Below are 23,209 nucleotides of genomic sequence, written 5' to 3'. Positions count from 1 at the left end.
TCTTTTATTGCTGCCTAGATGATCAGAAGCACAAAATTCTTTTACAGTGTGGGATGGATTTTGTGGAAGAAGAGGGAACTCAGCGTTCAAAGAGAATGTCGTATATTACTTGTTCTTCACGGCCTTCGGATTCGTTTGTTTTGCCGTTTACTTCAGAGTCTCCTTGAGGAGCTTTTTTTATGGGACGGCCACGTAGCGTGAGGATACCTTGTTGCACGCGTTACATGCGAGGCAGAAATGATTCGCCACGGAATTATGCACGAGTGTTCCCAAACTATATGTGCAAAACGTATCGTGCAGGTGAAGTTTTGTCAACTACGATGGCGGTCGTCTTAACGAATTGTTTTTATATTTATGTACCTAAATATCTATATTAGCGCGGGAGGCTAAAAGTTGTATCGATTTGGTTTCCCTTGTAACGTGGCAAAAGACTGTTTCTGGCGAAATGTTATGATATGACTGTAAAGTTCATATGAAATCAGAAATATCTACTAATGTTTATGTCTCTAGTAAAATGAATTTTCAGTCTAGATTGTAAAAAACGTTTCTTACTGTTCATGTTAGCTGTATTTCCCATCGCTGCCTGACGGAACAACTTGATAATTATAATTTTATGCTTTTCATTTATAATTGCATTTTGGCTCATTTCGTTTTCCGAGAAACATAAAAAGACAAGATACTATCGAGATTGATGACACTAGCTAATTCATACTTTAATTCACACTGCTACTCACAAACTAAGCCTCTGAAATTGAATATACAGGGTGTTGCAAAAAGGTACGGCCGAACTTTCAGGAAGCATTCCTCACACACAAATAAAGAAATTATGTTATGTAGACTTGTGTCCGGAAAGGCTTAATTTCCATGTTAGAGCTCATTTTAGTTTCGTCAGTATGTACTGTACTTCCTCGATTCAATGCGTTAGCCCAATTCACGAAAGGTAATGTTGACTTCGGTGCTTGTGTTGACATGCGGCGCATTGCTCTACAGTACTAGCATCGAGCACATCAGTACGTAGCATCAACAGGTTAGTGTTCATCACGAACGTGGTTTTGAAGTCAGTGCAATATTTACAAATGCGGAGTTGGCAGATGCCCATTTGATGTATGGATTAGCAGGGGGCAATAGCCGTGGCGCGGTACGTTTGTATCGAGACAGATTTTAAGAACGATGGTGTCCCGACAGCAAGACGTTCGAATCAATTGGTGGGCGTCTTAGGTAGCACGGAACATTCCAGCCTATGTCTCGCGACTGGGGAAGACCTAGAACGACGAGGACACCTGCAATGCACGAGGCAATTCTTCGTGCAGTTGACGATAACCCTAATGTCAGCGCCAGAGAAGTTGCTGCTGTACAAGGTAACGTTGACCACGTCACTGTATGGAGAGTGCTACGGGAGAACCAGTTGTTTCCGTACCATGTACATCGTGTGCTGGCACTATCAGCAGCTGATTGACCTCCACGGGTACACTTCCGCGAATGGTTCATCCAACAATGTGTCAATCCTCATTTCAGCGCAAATGTTCTCTTTACGGATAAGGCTTCATTCCAACGTAATCAAATTGAAAATTTTCACAATCAACATGTGTGGGCTGATGAGAATCCGCACGCAAAATGCAATCACGTCATGAACACAAGATTTTCTGTGAACGTTTGGGCAGGCATTGTTGGTGATGCCTTGATTGGGCCACATGTTCTTCCACCTACGCTCAATGGAGCACGTTATCATGATTTCATACGGGATACTCTACCTGTGCTGCTAGAACATGTGCCTTTACAAGTACGACACAACATGTGGTTCATGCACGATGGAGCTCCTGCACATTTCAGTCGAAATGTTTGTACGCTTCTCAACAACAGATTCGGTCAACGATGGATTGGTAGAGGCGGACCAATTCCATGGCCTCCACGCTCTCCTGACCTCAACCCTCTTGACTTTCATTTATGGGGGCATTTGAAAGCAGCTGTCTACGCAACCCCGGTACCAAATGTAGACTCTTCGTGCTCGTATTGTGGACGGCTGTGATACAATACGCCATTCTCCAGGGCTGCATCAGCGCATCAGGGATTCCATGTGACGGAGGGTGGATGTATGTATCCTCGCTAACGGAGGACATTTTGAACATTTCCTGTAACAAAGTGTTTGAAGTCACGCTGGTACCTTCTGTTGCTGTGTGATTCCATTCCATGATTAATGTGATTTAAAGAGAAGAAATAAAATCAGCTCTAACATGGAAAGTAAGCGTTTCCGGACACATGTCCTCATAACATATTTTCTTTCTTTGTGTGTGAGGATTGTTTCCTGAAAGTTTGGCCTTACCTTTTTGTAACACCCTGTACAGAGCCAGACTCAAATGAGTGTTACGTATAATTACCCACATTCTGAGAACTAATTGAAACAGCAGATGTACATTCAGTCCAAACAAGCAAGATGATAATTATGTTAGCATTACGGAAGTAAGTCGTTTCTAATGATTTGCTTGAAGTGCTAATCTTATGTCGCTGTCGTTGCTACACCGTGTAGGTCTCGACAGACGGCATATACTTTTCAGAAATACCTGACACCTACAGAGATTTCGCTGAAATACGTTTGCTACTGTCTACTGTCATTTTAATTACGGTTTTAATATACCAATGTACGATTCGAAGTCGCAGTTTCTTCAAGAGGACATTGCTTTGTAGTGATCTTTATTATAATGTCAGACCACCCGACACGAATGTCTGTGGAACTTACAGTACATTCATAAATGCAATTTACGAGACTAAGGCAGAATATATACAGAATTCAAAAAGAATATCCGCAGATTTTTGTTAAAAATTATAATATGCCTCCGTAGAAGTCAACAAAATTCGCACGTACACTTTAAGTTTCAAAAACATTTATATACAGGGTGTTTGTTTTAACTTGTTGCTGACCGCTGTTGTCGAGCGATTCTAGACGCTTCAGTCCTGAACCACGCGGCTGCTTCGGTCGCAGGTTCGAATCCTGCCTCGGTCATGGATGTGTGTGATGTCCTTAGGTTAGTTAGGTTTAAGTAGCTTTAGGTGTAGGGGACTGATGTCCTTAGATGTTAAGTCCCATAGTGCTTAGAGACATTTGAACCATTTTAAACTTGTTACAACAAAATATCTCGAACATGACGCATCGTACGAAAAAACGTTGTAGGTGAAAAGTTGATATAAGCAAAGGGGAGCTCCGTCTGCGCTACAACCCACCACATCCTAACCACACCTCCTGCAAGGGAGGGGATAGCATTGTATTTACAAATGGTCACTCCCCCCTATTTATATTGCATAAGCGTATTCTGAAAAAAAAAGCGTACGGTTTACTCAAACCAATGCTTTTCATTCGTGTAATCGACAAACGTCAAGTGTGCCTGTTTTTGCAATTAAGAACCGAAGCATTTGATTTGACGTTTCATTTACGATGTAAATGCAAACCTTTGTGTTCTAACGGTTGATATTGATGTCCAAATGTTACTTGATTGTTGCAAACGTACAGTACAACCTCAAACCCCACCATCAGTGTTACTGATTTCGCTGTGTGTTTCCATTAGGCCGCTGTAATTCGCGTGCTGGCCGCTACGCGACTGCTGGCGGAATACAAACCGTTATAGTTGGGTAAAATATCCAGGAAGTGACAGTGACAGGCCCACCTGCCGTGGATACTCACCGAAATCAAGCAGCCCAATAGGGAGAGGCAAGGGGAGTAACAGAAATCAAGCACCCGATGGTGAGAAGCAAGGGCCCTCACCGGAATCATCATCCCGATGGGAACACAACTATTGTATCCACGTTGTTGTTCCTGAATCTACATCTACATATACATCCATACTCCGCAAGCCACATGGCGGTGTGTGGCGGAGGGTACCTTGAGTACCTCTATCGGTTCTCCCTTCTATTCCAGTCTCGTATTGTTCGTGGAAAGAAGGATTGTCGGTATGCTTCTGTGTGGGCTCTAATCTCTCTGTTTTTATCCTCATAGTCTCTTCGCGAGATATACGTAGGAGGGAGCGACATACTGCTTGACTCCTCGGTGAAGGTATGTTCTCGAAATTTTAACAAAAGCCTGTACCGAGCTTCTGAGCGTCTCACCTGCAGAGCCTTCCGCTGGAGTTTATCTATCATCTCCGTAACGATTTCGCGATTACTAAATGAGGCTGTAACGAAGCTCGTTGCTCTCCATTGGATCTTCTCTATCAACCCTATCTGGTACGAATCCCACACTGCTGAGCAGTATTCAAGCAGTGGGCGAACAAGCGTACTGTAACCTACTTCCTTTGTTTTCGGATTGCATTTCCTTAGGATTCTTCCAATGAATCTCTGTCTCGCATCTGCTTTACCGACGATCAACTTTATATGATCATTCCATTTTAAATCAATCCTAATGTGTTCTCCCAGATGATTTATGGAATTAACTGCTTCCAGTTGCTGACCTGATTCTTTCTTTCTATGTATTAGCGGCACATTACACTTGTCTACATTGAGATTCAATTGCCATTCCCTGCACCATGCGTCAATTCGTTGCAGATCCTCCTGCATTTCAGTACAATTTTCCATTGTTACAGCCTCTCGATATACCACAGCATCATCCGCAAAAAGCCTCTGTGAACTTCCGATGTCATCCACAAGGTCATTTATGTATATTGTGAATAGCAACGGTCCTACGACATCCCCTGCGGCACACCTGAAATCACTCTTACTTCGGAAGACTTCTCTCCATTGAATGACACGCTGTGTTCTGTTACCTAGGAACTCTTCAATCCAATCACACAATTGGTCTGATAGTCCATATGCTCTTACTTTGTTCATTAAACGACTGTGGGGAACTGTATCGAACGTCTTGCGGAAGTCAAGAAACACGGCATCTATCTGTGAATCCGTGTCTATGGCCCTCTGAGTCTCGTGGACAGAATAGCGCGAGCTGGGTTTCACACGACCGTCTTTTTCGAAACCCATGCTGATTCCTGCAGAGTAGATTTCTAGTCTCCAGAAAAGTCATTATACTCGAACATAATACGGGTTCCAAAATTCTACAACTGATCGACGTTAGAGATACAGGTCTATAGTTCTGCACAACTGTTCGACGTCCCTTCTTGAAAACGGGGATGACCTGTGCCCTCTTCCAGTCCTTTGGAACGCTACGCTCTTCTAGAGACCTACGGTACACCGCTGCAAGAAGAGGGGCAAGTTCATTCGCGTATCACCCTAAACACAGTTTATAATCAGACGCTGAAACCGCTAACGATGATGTACTACACATTTAAATTTGCTGCGCTTCAGTAAATTTAGAACACAAATATCAACAGTTAGAACACGAAGGTTTATATTTACTCCATAAATGAAATGTAGAATCAGTTGCGTCGGTTCTTAATTGAAAAACGGGCATGCTTAATATTTGTCGATTACATCGCCATCTACCACGAATCACAAACAATTTTTTGAGCAAACAGTACGTATTTCTTTTCGTAGAATCCGAATATGCAGTAAAAATGCGGACTTTCCATTTTAAAACACGATGTTGAGCCTGCCCATGTAGGAGGCTTGGTTAGGAGGCGGCCTATTATAGTACAGACGGATGTCCCCTTTATTAATATTAACTTTTACCTGCAACTTTTTTTCGTACACTGCGTCGTTTTCGAGATATTCAGTTATCTCAAGGTAAAACAAACACACTGTATAATCTTCATTTTTTTCAGATTTCCATTATTCCTTAGCTGCTTCTAAACTCACGGAAGTATGTTCCGTCTATGGAACTAAATGAAAGGCAGTTTGCTTTCTGTAATTTTTTGCCATCTTTTAGTTATGAAGCATCTTCAGTGACCTGTAACAGATGTTTCTTTTTGTACATATAATGAATGTATTATGTAGTAGTTATAATATATTACTATGTTACATTTTGTCATGTTTTAATCTTGTTTTCAGATTAGACAAAATATTTGTAGAACAAATTTCCTGAGGTTAAATTATCGTTTCGTGTTCCTAATGATTTCCAGTGTTGTTAGTCCATGTGTGTGGTCCTGGAGATGTGTTCATTTGTTCACCATGCTCCACCTGGCAGATTCCCGACGTTTCTTCACCCACATTTATTGCAACACATCACTTGCACTGCTCGTTTTGTGATCAATATATGCGTGTTTAAAGTGTGTAGTGTTGCAGACTGTCGCTGTGTGTTTATCTTTCGTCTTTTATTTGTGTTGTGTGTGTGGTTTGATATTTCGTGTGTGTGTGTGTGTGTGTGTGTGTGTGTGTGTGTGTGTGTGTGTGTGTGTGTGTGAGAGAGAGAGAGAGAGAGAGAGAGAGAGAGAGAGAGAGAGTCATTAGTTATTTGCTCTAGTTGTTTTATAAGATTTCTGTTTATTATCGTTTTAATAGCTGAAATCATCAGTGAATCATTGCTTATATTGATTTGGTCACTTACTACTTTCTTTTTCATTGCAAGGATTCTCTGTATGTGAAAGTTTCCTTGTAATGTCATGAGTTTTTTGTTGTGATTGTTCACTCTAATAATTTTCATATCTTGTTCCGTGTTGGATGGTTGATGTCCATGCTTTATCAAGGTAGACTGGCTATTTTCATACTTCCGGCTTCTCGTAAGTTATTTATATCTAGTTCTGAAATTCCTGCCAGTCATCCACAGATACACTTATTCACATTTCCGGCATTCTAACTGGTATATACGTGCTCCTTGGTATTTATCTAGTTTGTCTGTTGTTGCTGTTTGTAAATGCGACTGGAGTGTGTTTCTTGTTCTGTGAGCAAAGCGCAATCCCTGTTCCTTTAATATATTTGCCCTCCCGTGTGTTGATTCATGTTTGTATGTTGATGTGTACAATTTCTTTCTGTTAGTCATATCACGAGTGTTACTGTTTCGTGTTTCCGTGTGTGCTGCAGTGTCTTTGGGGTTCTTTGGAGTTTGTGTTCTCTGCTTGTTTTCATTTTTCTTCTGTTGTGTTTCGGTCTTTTTGTTGTCTTTGTACTATACGTGTCTTGTAACCATTGTTTGCGGCTATGAGTTGTATTGTTTGTAATTATTTTTTCATAGCTTTCTTTGTTGAGTGGAATATTATTTAGTCTGCGTAACATGTATCGTCCGGCCGCTGCTTCCAGATTTTGGGGGTGGCTGGATGAGGCATGTATAATGCTATCTGTGGTTGTTAGCTTTCTGATTATGTCAAATGTGTGCTTACTGCTGCCCCTCTTTATTGCTATATCCAAGAAATGTATTTGCTTTTGTGTTTCCTTTTCCTCAGTGAACTGAATATTTTTATGTATACTGTTTATTTCTGTATTAAATTTATTCTCTCTGTTGGTTCATCTACCATATAATTTATGTCATCCACATGTCTGTACCAGTAAATAATTTTCTGTCCTTTCTTTGTGATGACTGTACAAAGACTGTGTTTTCTATGTGGTTGACGAATATGTTTGTCAATGTTTCTGATATTTGGGATCCCATTGGAAACCTATCTGTTTGTAAGTAAAATTCCTTTTCAAACTGGAAGTAATTTTGGGATGTGGCTGCTTGGAGGATTTTGATTATTTCATTAATATTTGCTGCATGTAGCTTGTTGTAACACATGTGGGTGAAAAACAAAAAACGGCGGAAATCTGCCAGCTGGGGCATCGGGACCGAATGAACACATCTTCAGGACAACAAAAAATGGTTCAAATGGCTCTGAGCACTATGCAACTTAACTTCTGAGGTCATTAGTCGCCTGGAACGTAGAACTAATTAAACCTAACCAACCTAAGGATATCACACACATCCATGTCCGAGGCAGGATTCGAACCTGCGACCGTAGCGGTCGCTCGGTTCCAGACTGTAGCGCCTAAAACCGCACGGCCACTCCGGCAGGCTCAGGACAAAACACACGGGCTAACAACACTGGAAATCGTAAGTAACACCAAACAATAATTTAATCTCACTAAATATGTGTTATGAAAATTGTTTCTAGTCTGAAAAACAAAAAAAAATCATGACAAAATGTATAACACTAACATTTTTTAACTACTTCATAGCCGGCCGGAGTGGCCGAGCGGTTGTAGGCGCTACAGTCTGGAACCGAGCGACCGCTACGGTCGCAGGTTCGAATCCTGCCTCGGGCATGGATGTGTGTGATGTCCTTAGGTTAGTTAGGTTTAAGTAGTTCTAAGTTCTAGGGGACTGACGACCACAGCAGTTGAGTCCCATAGTGCTCAGAGCCATTTGAACCATTTTTTAACTACTACATAATACATTTATTATATGTACAAAAAGTAACATGTATTACAGGTCACTGAAAATGCTTCATAAATAGAAGGAGCGAAACGCGCATGGCAAAAAACAAACTACCTTTTATTTAGTTGCATAGACGGAACATACCTCCATGAACCCTGTATAATATTCTTTAATTCTGTGTCTATACCAACACGGTTTCTCAAATTGTAATCACGAACTCAGTAAAACGAAATGAACGTATGATATTAACGGCCGAGACTCTATCTGGGTTCGGTCGGGCACCTGGCGCACGTATTTCTACGCTGACGGAAAAAAATCGCAACATCAAGGAGGAACTGCGCGACGTAAACAAAGGTTGACATTCGTGTTTCTACGTCTGAAACAGTGTGTGTTTTACAATTTCGTGCCAGTTGCGTAAGAGGGGCGCTAGTAGCACCACTGTGAGGATGAAAATCAGGTTTACTTTAAATACACGCAGTAGCAGTCGTGAGCGTTGGCTATCTCTGAGATTGGACGTGGTGAGTTGATGTCAGTCAAGAATGCCCTTAATTCGGTAAAGACGTCATTATCAACACCTCACTGAGTCTGAACGAGATAGAGTAGTAAGTTTAATAAAAACTGAATCTTCCTTCTGCGATAATGCAGAACGACTTGGGAAGAATGTAGCCACTGTACACGGTTGCTGCCAGCGGTGGTCATGAGAATGTACGGCAGCAAGAAAACCGCTCTCCGGACGGCCACGTAGCACTACCGTGTGTTGATTGGGAGGTCAGTTGAGAGCCTGCAACCAATCTGTCTGCGTCCTAGATATATGGTTCAAATGGCTCTGAGCACTATGGGACTCAACTGCTGTATTCATTAGTCCCCTAGATCTTAGAACTACTTAAACCTAACTAACCTAAGGACGCCACATACACCCATGCCCGAGGCAGGATTCGAACCTGCGGCCGTAGCGGTCGCGCAGTTCCAGACTGTAGCGCCTAGAAGCGCTCGTCCACCACGGCCGGCGACCAACTAACTGCAACAGGCACGGAACACCACCCCACAAACTAACACCAGGACCTATACAACACTATGCATGCACGTTTCCATGCTTGCATTCAACCTTCTGCCGATTACACCCGTTATTAAAGCACCATCATTTCACATTAGCAGTGGCTTATCTCGCGTTTATATTAACCTGTGATCCTGCAATTTGAATCACTTAAATATGTTACATTGAAAAATGTATTCCCGAAATTTCGTTACTCTACATTAATTATTTTTTGCCACAGCGTTTGTTTCGTCACCAGATTTCACATAATGCCACTTTGGTAGTGGTGATGAAGATGAGATTAAATGGTTAGTAGGACATACGCTGTGCTACCCGAACGAAGGTTCTTACACTACAAAGCCCTAATAATGAAGCTGTGCCTGCCGGAGTGGCCGAGCGGTTCTGGGCGCTACAGTCTGGAACCACGCCATCGCTACGGTAGCAGGTTCGAATCCTGCCTCGGGCATGGATGTGTGTGATGTCCTTAGGTTAGTTAGGTTTAAGTATTTCTAAGTTCTAGGGGACTGATGACCTCAGAAGTTAAGTCCCATAGTGCTCAGAGCCATTTGAACCATTATCAGAAATATTAGAATGTATGTGCCATTCTGCAGCAGATGCTGACGCTGCGTAAGTATCTAAGAAAACCAAACACAGAAGGTCGTCTGTCTCCTACTCATCCCAGGACAGAAGCAATGTACCGAATCGGTCTGCATATACGTTAAATGCTGTGTGCAAGTGTGAGAAATTGGTCTAAATGTTTGCATAGCCTGTATTCGAGGTGGTAAACGGGAATCAGTCCGGCATTCATGTAGCGGGATGTGGGAAACCGCCTAAAAACCACATCTGGGCAGGCTGACCAGCATACCCGACCCCCTCGCCGTTTATCCCCCGGGCGGATTCGACCTGGAGCCCGGCATACCTACCCGCCACGGAAGCAGTCGCGTCAACACGCGTAGCTCTCTGCAGCGGAGCGTGCCTTGTTTTGAATCTTCCTCGCAGATTACAACTGTGTTCTGGACCGAGATTCGAACTCGGAACCTTGTCTTTCGCCGGCAATATTCTTACCGACTGAGCTACCCAGGTACTCCCCACGACGCGTCCTCACAGTATCTACTCTCCTACTTTTCAGACTTTACAAACGTTTTTCTGCACACTTCGTGGGACTAGCAGGCCTGGAAGGAGGGATATCGCCCAGAGCCAGGTGAACCATTTTGATGAAGCTGTGACAGGGAATTATACGTTTGTGAACCGCTATTGCAAATGAAATACACGGATTTTTATGTTCCCCGGCGGTCATCATCTCTGTTCTTGAAGAACAACGTGTATGGCTAGCGCGTTTTTTTTTTTATTTCAGCGATACAGCAACAAGTGGTCGCTTTTGTTGAGGGCGAGCAATCGGCGTGTGATGTAGGAAGTGGAAGAGCAGCGGCGGCGGCGGCTTTCTTAACTAGAGCGGAATGCGGCAGTGGAGTGGTGGGGGCGGCGAGGCGCCTGCTTAACGCAGACCGGACGCGGCCATCGGCAGCCGCCGTCCACGTCCGCTTCTCGGCTGCTGGTCACGAAAGGCCCATGGCTGCCCTCCTCGCCTTTCACGGCTCACAGGCGCCTACCTTTGACCTTCACCTCGAAAGCGCACTGCGCGTTTGAAGAACACGCGCTCTGCTTCACATGCTGCCGCATGCCTGGCCAAAAATGTGTAGCGATAAGCCCGTTCACTAATCCTGCGCAACCTTTGATACTACTAAATGGAGGCAGCGTTTTCCCACTTTGGCTGTACACTGTTTAGGCTACTTCTTCTCTCTACACCTTATCTCGTCCTTTTATGTCATTATCGAGTGTTTATACAGGGTGTTACAAAAATGTACGGCCAAACTTTCAGGAAACATTCCTCACACACAAAGAAAGAAAATATGTTATGTGGACATGTGTCCGGAAACGCTTACTTTCCATGTTAGAGCTGATTTTATTACTTATCTTCAAATCACATTAATCATTGAATGGAAACACACAGCAACAGAACGTACCAGCGTCACTTCAAACACTTTGTTAAATGAAATGTTCAAAATGACCTCCGTTAACGAGGATACATGCATCCACCCTCGGTCGCATGGAATCCCTGAGCCCACATCTTGTGGTCGTGCGGTAGCGTTCTCGCATCCCACGCCCGGGTTCCCGGGTTCGATTCCCGGCGGGGTCAGGGATTTTCTCTGCTTCGTGATGGCTGGGTGTTGTGTGACGTTCTTAGGTTAGTTAGGTTTAAGTAGTTCTAAGTTCTAGGGGACTGATGACCAGAGATGTTGAGTCCCATAGTGCTCAGAGCCATTTGAACCATTTTTTTGGAATCCCTGATGCGCTGATGCAGCCATGAAGAATGGTGTATGGTATCTCAGCCGTCCACAATACGAGCACATAGTCTCTACATTTGGTACCGGGGTGGCGTAGACAAGAGCTTTCAAATGCCCCCATAAATGAAAGTCAAGAGGGTTGAGGTCAGGAGAGGGTGGAGGCCATGGAATTGGTCCGCCTCTACCAATCCATCGGTGACCGAATCTGTTGTTCAGAAGCGTACGAACACTTCGACTGAAATGTGCAGGAGCTCCATTGTGCATGAACCACATGTTGTGTCGTACTTGTAGAGGCACATGTTCTAGCAGCACAGTAGAGTATCCCGTATGAAATCATGATAACGTGCTCCATTGAGCGTAGGTGGAAGAACATGGGGCCCAATCAAGGCATCACCAACAATGTCTGCCCAAACGTTCACAGAACATCTGTGTTGTTGACGTGATTGCATTTTGCGTGCGGATTCTCGTCAGCCCACACATGTTGATTGTGAAAATTTACAATTTGGTCACTTTGGAATGAAGCGTTATCCGTAAAGAGAACATCTGCACTGAAATGAGGATTGACACATTTTTGGATAAACCATTCGCGGAAGTGTACCCGTGGAGGCCAATCAGATGCTGATAGTGCCTGCACACGATGTGCATGGTACGGACCAACTGGTTCTCCCGTAGCACTCTCCATACAGTGATGTGGTCAACGTTACCTTGTACAGCAGCAACTTCTCTGGCGCTTACATTAGGGTTATCGTCAACTGCACGAAGAATTGCCTCGTGCATTGCAGGTGTCCTCGTCGTTCTAGGCCTTCCCCAGTCGCGAGTCATAGGCTGGAATGTTCCGTGCTACCTAAGACGCCGATCAATTGATTCGAACGTCTTCTGGAAACCTGTCTCGATACAAACGTACCGCGCCACGGCTATTGCCCCTTGCTAATCCATACATCAAATGGGCATCTGCCAACTCCGCATTTGTAAACATTGCACTGACTTCAAAACCACGTTCGTGATGAACACTAACCTGTTGATGCTACGTACTGATGTGCTCGATGCTAGTACTGTAGACCAATGCGCCGCATGTCAACACAAGCACCTAAGTCAACATTACCTTCCGTCAATTGGGCTAACGCAGTGAATCGAGGAAGTACAGTACATACTGACGAAACTAAAATGAGCTCTAACATGGAAATTAAGCCTTTCCGGACACGAGTCTACATAACATAATTTCTTTATTTGTGTGTGAGGAATGCTTCCTGTAAGTCTGGCCGTACCTTTTTGTAACACCTTGTATAAAAAAGCATACTACAATAGTGTAATGAACAGGGAATACAGTGGTGTGAACCTAATTTTGCGCAAAAATTGTTACCGAGAAAAGGGTGCAACAGTACGAAATTGGCAGCATATGTGGAGGATGTGCTTTTGTTCATTCTGGTTTACATATTGCACTGTTCTTGATACTTCGACAGATGGCCGATGCACACAAGGTGGGGAAAAATGTACGAAGATGTAGCGCTGACCGAAGAATGAAACTGAGGACCGACTATTAATTTCAACGGTAAGTGCATACATTCAACTCACCAAAATCTAATAGCAATAAAATTATTAAAATTTATGTTAAAGAAAAATGGGAAAATCGAAAATTAAAAATTTCGCTCACTGCATGGACGATATAAACAACCTACTTGTCAGCGTGGAAACTACGAATGGAATTTCTGTTTTGATTTTATTAGTCACAAGCAGAAATGACTATTCGATAGAATCAGCGGAGCTTTTCTTTTTATTGTAAGAACATTATACCGCACAAAAGAACATTAACGATTAGGTATGCTGCTTAACATAGCTTTATGCTATAGAAGTAAATAGAAACCGAAAAAGGCACAACAGTCTATTAGTTAGTCATGAACAGTGATTGTCAATAACGTTCAACAGGTTCAGTATCGTGTATTTCGTTTTATGACAGCCTAATCCCTTATGCTCTGTGTAAGCCTACGACGGCCGCTCTGTTTAATCATTTTCCTTTTCCTCTGCACTGGTTTTGTGTGTGTGAAATCTTATGGGACTCAACTGCTAAGGTCACCAGTCTTTAAGTTTACACACTACTTAATCTAAATTATCCTAAGGACAGTCCGCATCTCGTGGTCGTGCGGTAGCGTTATCGCTTCGCACGCCCGGGTTCCCGGGTTCGATTCCCGGCGCGGTCAGGGATTTTCTCTGCCTCGTGATGACTTGGTGTTGTGTGACGTCCTTAGGTTAGTTAGGTTTAAGTAGTTCTAAGTTTTAAGGGACTGATGACCATAGACGTTAAGTCTCATAGTGCTCAGAGCCATTTTTTCCTAAGGACGAACACACACACACACACACACACACAGACACACACACACACACACACACACACACACACACACACACACACACACCTATGCCCGAGGGAGGACCCGAACCTCCGCCGGGACCAGCCGCTGCACTGGTTTTCTTCGTTGATGTACGAGGGGCGTTCAATAAGTAATGCAACATATTTTTTCTCTGTCCATTTCGATTGAAAATATGCCGAATTTGTTGTGGGACATAGTGGAATATTGCCGCTTCAGCCCTTATAATTTCACGAAGTTCCGATAGGTTTGCGGCGCTGTACATAGCCTTCAAAATGGCGTCTTTAACGGAGGGGCGTTCCAAGCAGAGCGCTCTCATTGTGTTTCTCTTAGCGGAAAACCAGAGCATCGCAGATATTCATAGGCGCTTGCAGAATATCTACGGAGACCTTGCTGTGAACAAAATCACGGTGAGTCGTTTGGTGAGGCGTCTGTTATAATTGCATCAACGTTGCAGAAACCTTTATGATCTCCTCCGTGCTGGCCTGCAGCACAAAGTTGCGTTACCATCAGGAAATTGAAGAAAGGACTTCAACGTGTTCATCGCCACAAGAATACAAACGAACTTGACCGTCACTATAACACAAGGTCTCACGTAAGTCTGCACACCCGAGAGATGCTCACAAAACTTCATTGGGCTGTTCCTCCCTATCCATCCTACAGAGGATGCACTCCGCGGGAAACAGTATGTGTATGATTGGGAGGTTATTGTTGCAGGAAAACGTCTTCGACGTCGACCAGACCCTCACAGCAAGGTGGTGTAAGACCGTCACACTGAAAGGAGATTATGTCGAAAAATAGGGTTTTGTCGCCAAACTGGTGGGGAATAGCATGGTGCATTGGAATCCTGAATAAAATCGACCTGGTTTCAGAAAAAAAAGTGTTGCATTGTTTATTGAACGCCCCTCGTTCAGTAACTGAACCTTTGCGTATAGGATATAAAACGCTTCTTTCATGTCACTGAACAGTGTCCAGAAATAAATCAAATAACCGATCTGCATACTTAATGACTACGTTTTGGAAGGAGGGAAGGAAAATTACGGTTTAACTTTCCATCGACGTCGTTAGTGACGGTGTAAGCAGCCTGTTTGTGTGTTGACACTGCGATAGACTGCATTAATAACTCTGACAGCGCAGTGCGCCCTCAATAAGAGACACACTGTGGCTGGTCAGACTCGCAGCTGGAGGTGAATAGCCAGCGGTGATGGACGTTTGAAGTTAGTAGTTAGCTGTGATGGAGGTTAGAAGTCTGACGTGTTGGCGCGAGCGAACGGACTGGACGTGTCGTCATAGAGATTTTATATTGTTGATGATTATGTAATTTTTTGAACTGGATGTGACATTATTAAGGTAAAATTTGTTAAATACGTTATTTGCTATGCAACAAAATCTTTCCTTTGCCAACCACATGCCTATAAGTAGTTAGAGCCGACAGTAGTTAGAATATTTTATTTAGCTGGCTGTATTGGTGCTTGCTGTATCGCTGTAGTTCGTGTAATGAAAATTTTTTGTGAGGTAAGTGTCTTATGAAATGTATAGTTTATTGTTAGGATTTCTTCTAATTCAGGGCCATTCTTTTGTGTTCAATATTTGAACAATCAGATTGTGTTTGAGTTGTATTTGTCATTAATAATTCTGTAGGTCAGATATGAAACGATGAAGACAGGCAAAGAGACAATACGTTCAATCTCACTTAGCAGTTTCAGAATTAAGTTTAGAAGTTTCACCTTCTCAGTTACTTCAGCTTAAGCAAAATGATATTTAGAAGTTTCAACGGAACACAAGCTATGATTTGAAACTGTGATTACGAACGGAGATAATGTGACGACTTTTCCGGTCGGCCCAAATCTACCATCGACTCAAAACTAGTCACACTCAAAATAGTATGTAACATTCACTGTTTCGTCACTGTCACCCAAGTCAGATATCCAAAGCCAGGATTAGAATAAGCGTAATATTTCAGAACAGAAAGCACTAAAATATTATTCTCCTACTGTTGTTTATTTATTCTCGTTACAAGCTTTTTTAAGCTACTAACACCATCATAGTTTAACAATCGTAATTACAATTCATACAAATAAAGTAGTTGTAACGAGGGCCTGCAGAAGCGCCCTTTTCCTTTCAATGTATCTATGCTCATGCTCATAAATTAAGGATAATGCTGATACATGGTGAAACAACGCTCTGGTGGGCGGCTTATGGGTTTAAATCACCTCGGGGTATGATCATGACGTGCATTTGACCTGTCGTCATTGCATGGTGGCGCTGGCAGCAGTCCACATACGCAGAGGTGTGTTGGCGCATGTCACAGTAAGGTGCAGCGAGTAAGTATGCAGACGTTTTCAGACGTGCTAATGGTGACTGTATGTTGAAAATGGCTCAAAGAACACATATTGATAACGTTATGAAGGGTGGAATACTAGGGCGACAGGAGGGTGGTCAAACACAGCAGGTCGTAGCACGGGCCCTCCGTGTGCCACAAAGTGTGATCTCAAGATTATGACAACTATTCCAGCAGACAGGAAACGTGTCCACACGCTAGAGTGTGAGACATCCACAGTGTACAACACCACAAGAAGACCGATATCTCACGATCAGTACCCGCAGACGGCCACGGGTACTGCAGGTAGCCTTGCTCGGGACCATACCGCAGCCACTGGAACAGTTGTCTCCAGACACACAGTCTACAGACGACTGAACAGACATGGTCTATTTGCCCGGAGACCTGCTAGGTGCATTCCACTGACCCCTGGTCACAGGAGAGCCCGTAAAGCCTGGTGTCAAGAACACAGCACATGGTCATAATGACCATGTGCTGTGTGGTCCCAGGTCATGTTCACGGACGAGTACAGGTATTGTCTGAACAGTGATTCTCGCCGGGTTTTCATCTGGCGTGGAGCAGGATCCAGATACCAACCCCTTAATGTCCTTGAAAGGGACCTGTATGGAGGTCGTGGTTTGATGGGGTGGGGTGGGATTTTGATTGGTGCACGTACACCCCTGCATGTCTTTGACAGAGGAACTGTAATATGTCAGGTGTATCGGGATATCATTTTGCACCATTATGTTGGCCTTTTCAGGGGAGGAGTCGGTCCCACCTTCCTCCTGATGGATGATAACGCACAGCCCACCGAGCTGCCATCGTGGAGGAGTACCTTATAACAGAAGATATCTGGCGAATGGAGTAGCCTAGCTGTTCTCCAGACCTAAACCCCATCGAGCACGTCTGGGATGCTCTCGGTCGACGTATCGCTGCACGTCTTCAAACCCCTGGGACACTTGAGGAGCCCCGACACGCACTAATGCTAGAATGGAAGGCTATACCCCAGCAGCTGCTCGACCACCTGATCCAGAGTATGCCAACCCGTTGTGCGGCCTGTTACGGGTGCACGGTGATCATGTCCCATATTGATGTCGGGGTACATGCGCAGGAAACGGGGCGTTTTGTAGCACATATGTTTTGGGACGGTTTTCTCAACTTATCACCAATACCGTGGACTAACAGATCTGTGGCTTGTGTGTTCCTTATGTGCCTATGCTATTAGCTCCAATTTTGTGTAGTGCCACATTGTGTGGCACTACATTCTGAAATTATCCTCAATTTATGAGCATGAGTGTAGTTCTACCTAAGAAGGGAATTTATTAGAAAATCTTCCGCACTAATGTTTTCAGTTTATTGATGCTGCACACAAAAGCAATAATGGTACGCTGAAATCACGTTATCTCCGGTGCCCCATCTACATCTAACCGCCCCCAGCAATAACAGGACACAAGAAGCTTTTTTGCAAGACATCAGACCTATGTGTGACTCAAACACGATCAAATAATCTGGAGTAAACTAGTGTGCACATTATCTAAATGAATTTTCCATTGGCGACGATAAATTATTTCAACGTACGTTAACAGCTAGCCTTTTTTCACACTAGATTCACTCATTATGCTATATCTTTCGAAGCGGGAGCAGAAGTAGTCGAAAATATGCAAACAGAATACGGAAGTTGAACTATAGGTGGAAAAGAAAGCAGTGAGTGGTACTTACTTAGCAGTTGGAACATTAGTGAGACACAGGAAGTTGTTCCTGACCGAGCGCAGGCTGGCCAGAATCTGTGCGAATGGTGTGACGATGAGATCCTCGCCATGGCTGTAAACAAACAGAACGGCCAACATTAGCATCACGTGCCTCTTTAAAGGCTATCATTAACAAACCAGTAACAGCGTTATCGCTTACAACTGCCATGCAGGCAACAAAAGCATATCGATGAGCATATCGATGCCCGCAGCACCACGTGCAACACACAACTGTTCACATGTAAACCTCGTCACGTAACTGCGTCTAGGGCTTGAAGAGACTGCGCCTACTATACTACTGAGAGCTCACCGAATAAGAAGTCCTTCTATATACGGTAAATGTACTCATGTTGCAAAGTATTACTTTTAGGTCCCAGCCATTCTAGCGTGACATATTTTGCCGTCAGACGGTGTTCTCTGAGACGAAAGGTCACATGTGATACAAAGTTTTCTGAACAAAGATAACTGGCAACATAATGCAACTCTCTGTGTGGCACAATAACTGCAACTCCAATGGGTTTTCTGTTCTTGCTGCAAAAATCAAGCACTTAAAAAGGGGCTAGGGTATAGGTACTACGTAGTTTCTTAAGAAATCTGGGGACGTCGTGCAAGATGATTGCGATTAACGATTTTGCTTCGGTGTGGAGCCACAATCAGATAAAACTTTTTAAAAGATGCAACCACTATTTGACTGTACAACAAGACATTGTCAAAATATGTGTCTTCGGTTATATAAAACAATTTAGTCAAAAGTAAACGCGAGAAAATTTGTGTAATAGGCTAATTTACTGGCAATTAGCATGACTTATTCACTTGGTACGGTTGTGGAATAAAACAGATAACCAAATCACAGGTTTAAATTTCGCTACATTGTGTCTAAGCAGCCACTGACAAACGTAAGTGAAACGATTGTCAAAGATCATTATAAAGACATCCCAGTGGTTGCTTAGACACTTTGATTTGCTCATCTATTTTATTCCACGACCATAACAAGTAAACAAGTCATGCTGATTGCCAGTAATTTAGCCTGTTAGACAAACGTTCTATCATTTAGTTTTGACGAAATTGGTTTATATCACCAAAGATACATATTTTGACGATGACTGTGTTCTACTCAAGTGTAATGATTTTAGATACTTGTAATACCTGAAAAGGGCTAAGGACGAAATATAGATTGTGGAATAAAACCTGTTGTCCAATCAAATGGCGGTTACATCTTTCAAAAAATGATTGCGATTACTCGAGAAAGAAAGTTTATGGCGGGATCGTTCATTTTTGTTCTAATTCAGATGACTTCAATTGTCACTAGTGTGTAGTTCTTACTTTCATCACTGAACGATATCGCGCATGGTGCTTAAGAAGGATAATTCAGTCCACCAGTACTCATTTGTAACTAGTAGGCAAAAACCGAAGGACAATGATGGGTTGACAAAACTCCTATACTTGATTTACACCATTTACAGAAAATCTTTCAGCATTTGGGAGATAGAAGATTAACAAAATCCTTTCCACAATCTATACGTGACTGAAGAGTATTACCTAAATACTGTATTTACCAAAAATTCTTTTAATTAAATGAAGAAACACACAAATACGTCATCAGTTCGGTCATTTCTCTGCGTATTTATTATAACAAGGTGCATTTAGGACTATTGATTACCACAAAATACAAATCGACGTATAGATAAAAACTCTGTATGCCACTGTGAAGTGCATGGCACAGGGTACTTCCAACTGTACCAGTTATTAGGGTTTCTTTCCGTTACATTCGCGTATGGAGTGCGGGAAGAATGATAGTTCAGTCGCCTCTGTATTCGGTGAAATTCGTCTAATCGTGTCCCCGCTATTCCTACGGGAGCGTTGCGTAGGGGCTGTAGTACATCCGTACATTTTTCATTCACAGCTTGTTCTTGAAACTATGTGAGTATGTTTTCTAGTGATAGTTTACTGCTATCTTCAAATGTCTGGCAGTTCAGTTTCTTCAACTTCTCCGAGGCATTCTCCCATCCCCATCCCCTGTTAGTACTACCTGGTACGGGTGCCACACACTTCAGCAGTATTCTAGGATGGGTCGCACGAGTGTTTTGTACCCAGTCTCCTTCTGTGAATTGAAAAAAATTCCCTAGTGCTGCCCAAATGAACTCAAGTATACATAATTGCAGTGTCTGTATTTGACAATGTCTTTGAAGTTCTATGCAACGTTCCTTCGGGCATTCATGCATACCTCGAACTTTACAGACTCTGTCAAATACAGACACTGTACTAATGTATCTCATGCCAGAGTCCAGGCAACCTTACGGGGAAAACTACATTCAGTCTCTCCCTCCGGGAAACACAATCGTGCGAGCACTATGGGAAGCAGACACTGGAGCATATGGATGCTCCGTCAAGTGTGTTCGGATAGCCGAAGGGGTTAAAGCGACCGCTTGCGTAAAGCGGAAAATCCGGGTTCGAGTCCCGGTCCGGCACAAATTTTCATTTGTTTCCAGTACACTGTATAACTGTGGTGGTACACTATTGGAATTTTGCGAATACATTTCATGAAGTCCAGTATGCCACCTGCTCTACCTACGACTAAGCCTACGACATCGTTCATCTCATATCCCTACAGAATGTTACACCCAGTTACTTATACGAGTTGACCAGTTGATCACTGGACAATACGGTTTTTCGTTTTACGTTCGCGAATGTTTATAGCAAGTTGCTAGTCTTTGCAGCACTTTGAAGTCTTATCAAGTTCCGACTGAATATTTACGCAGAATTCCTGAGACAGTACTTCATAATAGATAACTGCATAATCTACGAAGTCTTATTTGAGCTGCCTTCAATTACAGGGAGATACTTATTGCTTTCACAGGCTACTGCCGTTAGTTGTATCACTAACACGGGGACAAATCTCTAGTCAGCGACGGTACGTCGCAACAGGAGCGTCGACGTGCTTCGGAACTTCTTGTTGAGACGGAGCAGCATTTGCGTGCCCGTCCCTTATTCATTGAACACACTGGTCACGGAGAGGAGGCAGATTTGCCTCGAACTAGGTCGAAGTTCGACGTCAGTCGGGGCTGTCAGCAGTGAAGCTACACACTACCGTGTAGGACTTTGTTCCTAACTGACGGCGTCAGTTCATTCAGTGACGCAATTACTTTCTGCTTAACTGAGAATGCTAAATCCCGTGCTTTCTGTAAACAGTTGGAGTTCGATGTTTTTGCATGGATTTACAAGAGGAAAGAATTAGATCTGAACGTCTCATCGACATTCAAGTTCATTGCGCATTAACTCCGGTGAACGGATACGGGGAAAGATGTGAGCCGTGGCCTTGTTGAAGGAAGTGCTTCAGGAATCACCTCAAGTGCTAAAAGGGAAACTAAGGAAAAAACATATCAGGATTCCCGGACGGGAATTTGAGTTCAGCTCCTGCAGTGAGTAAGTTCACTATCAACTGTGCGCGGGTTTAAGACCCCGGAACATCCGACGTAAAACCGACTATAGCTAACAGTAATGTACCTACGTTTAGCGATATCTTTTGTCATGGTTATGGAATTCGGCAATGAATCTTCGCAACTGTAGCGTGGGAGAGCTGCAGCGGCCCATACACAGGGTGAAAAGTATTTAAACCGGCAAACTCTGGGAGGTAGCAGGCGACATCAACAAATATTTTTCCCTAATGTCATTTTTTCCTATGAGGAGTACTTAAACCGGCAGAGGAAAATTTCTCTGGCGGCAAGTTAATTAAACCATCAAACACTTTTCCATTTGTTTATGACCAAGAGACAACACATTAACACAACCCAATTTCAGTTACAGTAGATTTTCAAAAATGCCCCCATTGACACATAATCAAAGGTTACACTGTCGGATCATGTTCTGTCTCACACGGGCAAAAACCCCAGGAGTATCCTGAATTGTTCCTGCTGCTGCTACTATCCAGACAAGCAGATCCTCTTCTCATGCAAGAGGAGTTGCGTAAACAAGGTTGCGCATCTGTCCCAACACAAAAAAATTCCAGAGGGGACATATCTGGGGATCGAGCAGACTATGGTTCAGGACCATCTCTGCCAATCCATGTTTCTGGGAACCGATGGTCCAGGAATCGATGCACACGGTGACTGAAATGTACTGGCGCCCTGTCATGTTGGAACCACATACGTTGTCTTGTAGGGAGCGGAACGTCTTCCGGCAATTCCGGCAATGCTCTGGCGAGAAAATTGTAATAGCGCCTGCCATTTAATGGCCTACGTAGCAGATACGGCCCAATTAAACAGTCCCCAACAACACCGACCCACACATGATTGTAATAGCGCCTGCCATTTAATGGCCTACGTAGCAGATACGGCCCAATTAAACAGTCCCCAACAACACCGACCCACACATTAACGAAGGACCGCATTTGATGAGCGCTAGTAACTGTGACATGTGGGTTATCCTCACTTCAAACATGCGAATTGTGCATGTTGAAGACTCCACCCCTCGAACGTTGCTTCATCGGAAAACAACACAGAGGATGGAAATGTAGGTTGCATTTAACACTGTTCCAAGTATCACTGTGAAAACTGTGCTCTGGGTGGAAAATCAGCTGGATCCAGGTTGTGGACATGCTGTAAGTGAAATGGACGTAACAATTACTCTCAAAGGACTGTTCTTACATTCGTGTGATTCGTCCCCAAATGGCTGGTTCAATTGGCTCTGAGCACTATGGGACTCAACAGCTGAGATCATCAGTCCCCTAGAACTTAGAACTACTTAAACCTAACTAACTTAAGGACAGGACACAACACCCAGTCATCACGAGGCAGAGAAAATCCTTGACCCCGCCGGGAATCGAACCCGCGACCCCGGGCGCGGGAAGCGAGAACGCTACCGCACGACCACGAGCTGCGGACGTCAGCACACCGCTCTCCCCGTCGTTATGATGGTATTCCTGACCGAAGCCGCTACTGTTCGGTCGAGTAGCTCCTCAATTGGTATCACGAGGCTGAGTGCACCCCGAAAAATGGCAACAGCGCATGGCGGCCCGGATGGTCACCCATCCAAGTGCCGACCACACCCGACAGCGCGTAACTTCGGTGATCTCACGGGAAGTGGCGTATGCACTGCGGCAAGGCCGTTGCCCACTGTAATTATACTGTCTCCGAAATTCTTTGTCCAACGTTAAATACAAGTCTATTGCACAGGACCAACT

The 23,209-nt window shown here is 43.7% G+C and overlaps 1 protein-coding gene across 1 annotated transcript in view; it reads right to left on the bottom strand.

The window, feature by feature from the left end:
• LOC126297841 (cAMP-specific 3',5'-cyclic phosphodiesterase-like) overlaps positions 1-23,209 on the bottom strand; it is a 1,751,676-nt gene that overhangs the window by 405,237 nt on the left and 1,323,230 nt on the right. Inside the window, exon 5 of the mRNA XM_049989093.1 lies at positions 18,002-18,103. Within this exon, the coding sequence (XP_049845050.1) occupies positions 18,002-18,103 (102 nt within the window). The remainder of the gene's footprint in view (positions 1-18,001; positions 18,104-23,209) is intronic.

This window comes from Schistocerca gregaria, chromosome X (assembly GCF_023897955.1).
Source record: "Schistocerca gregaria isolate iqSchGreg1 chromosome X, iqSchGreg1.2, whole genome shotgun sequence".
Lineage (NCBI taxonomy): Eukaryota > Metazoa > Arthropoda > Insecta > Orthoptera > Acrididae > Schistocerca > Schistocerca gregaria.
The sequence above is the reverse complement of the archived record's forward strand: the minus strand, read 5'-3'. Positions and strand labels throughout refer to the sequence as shown.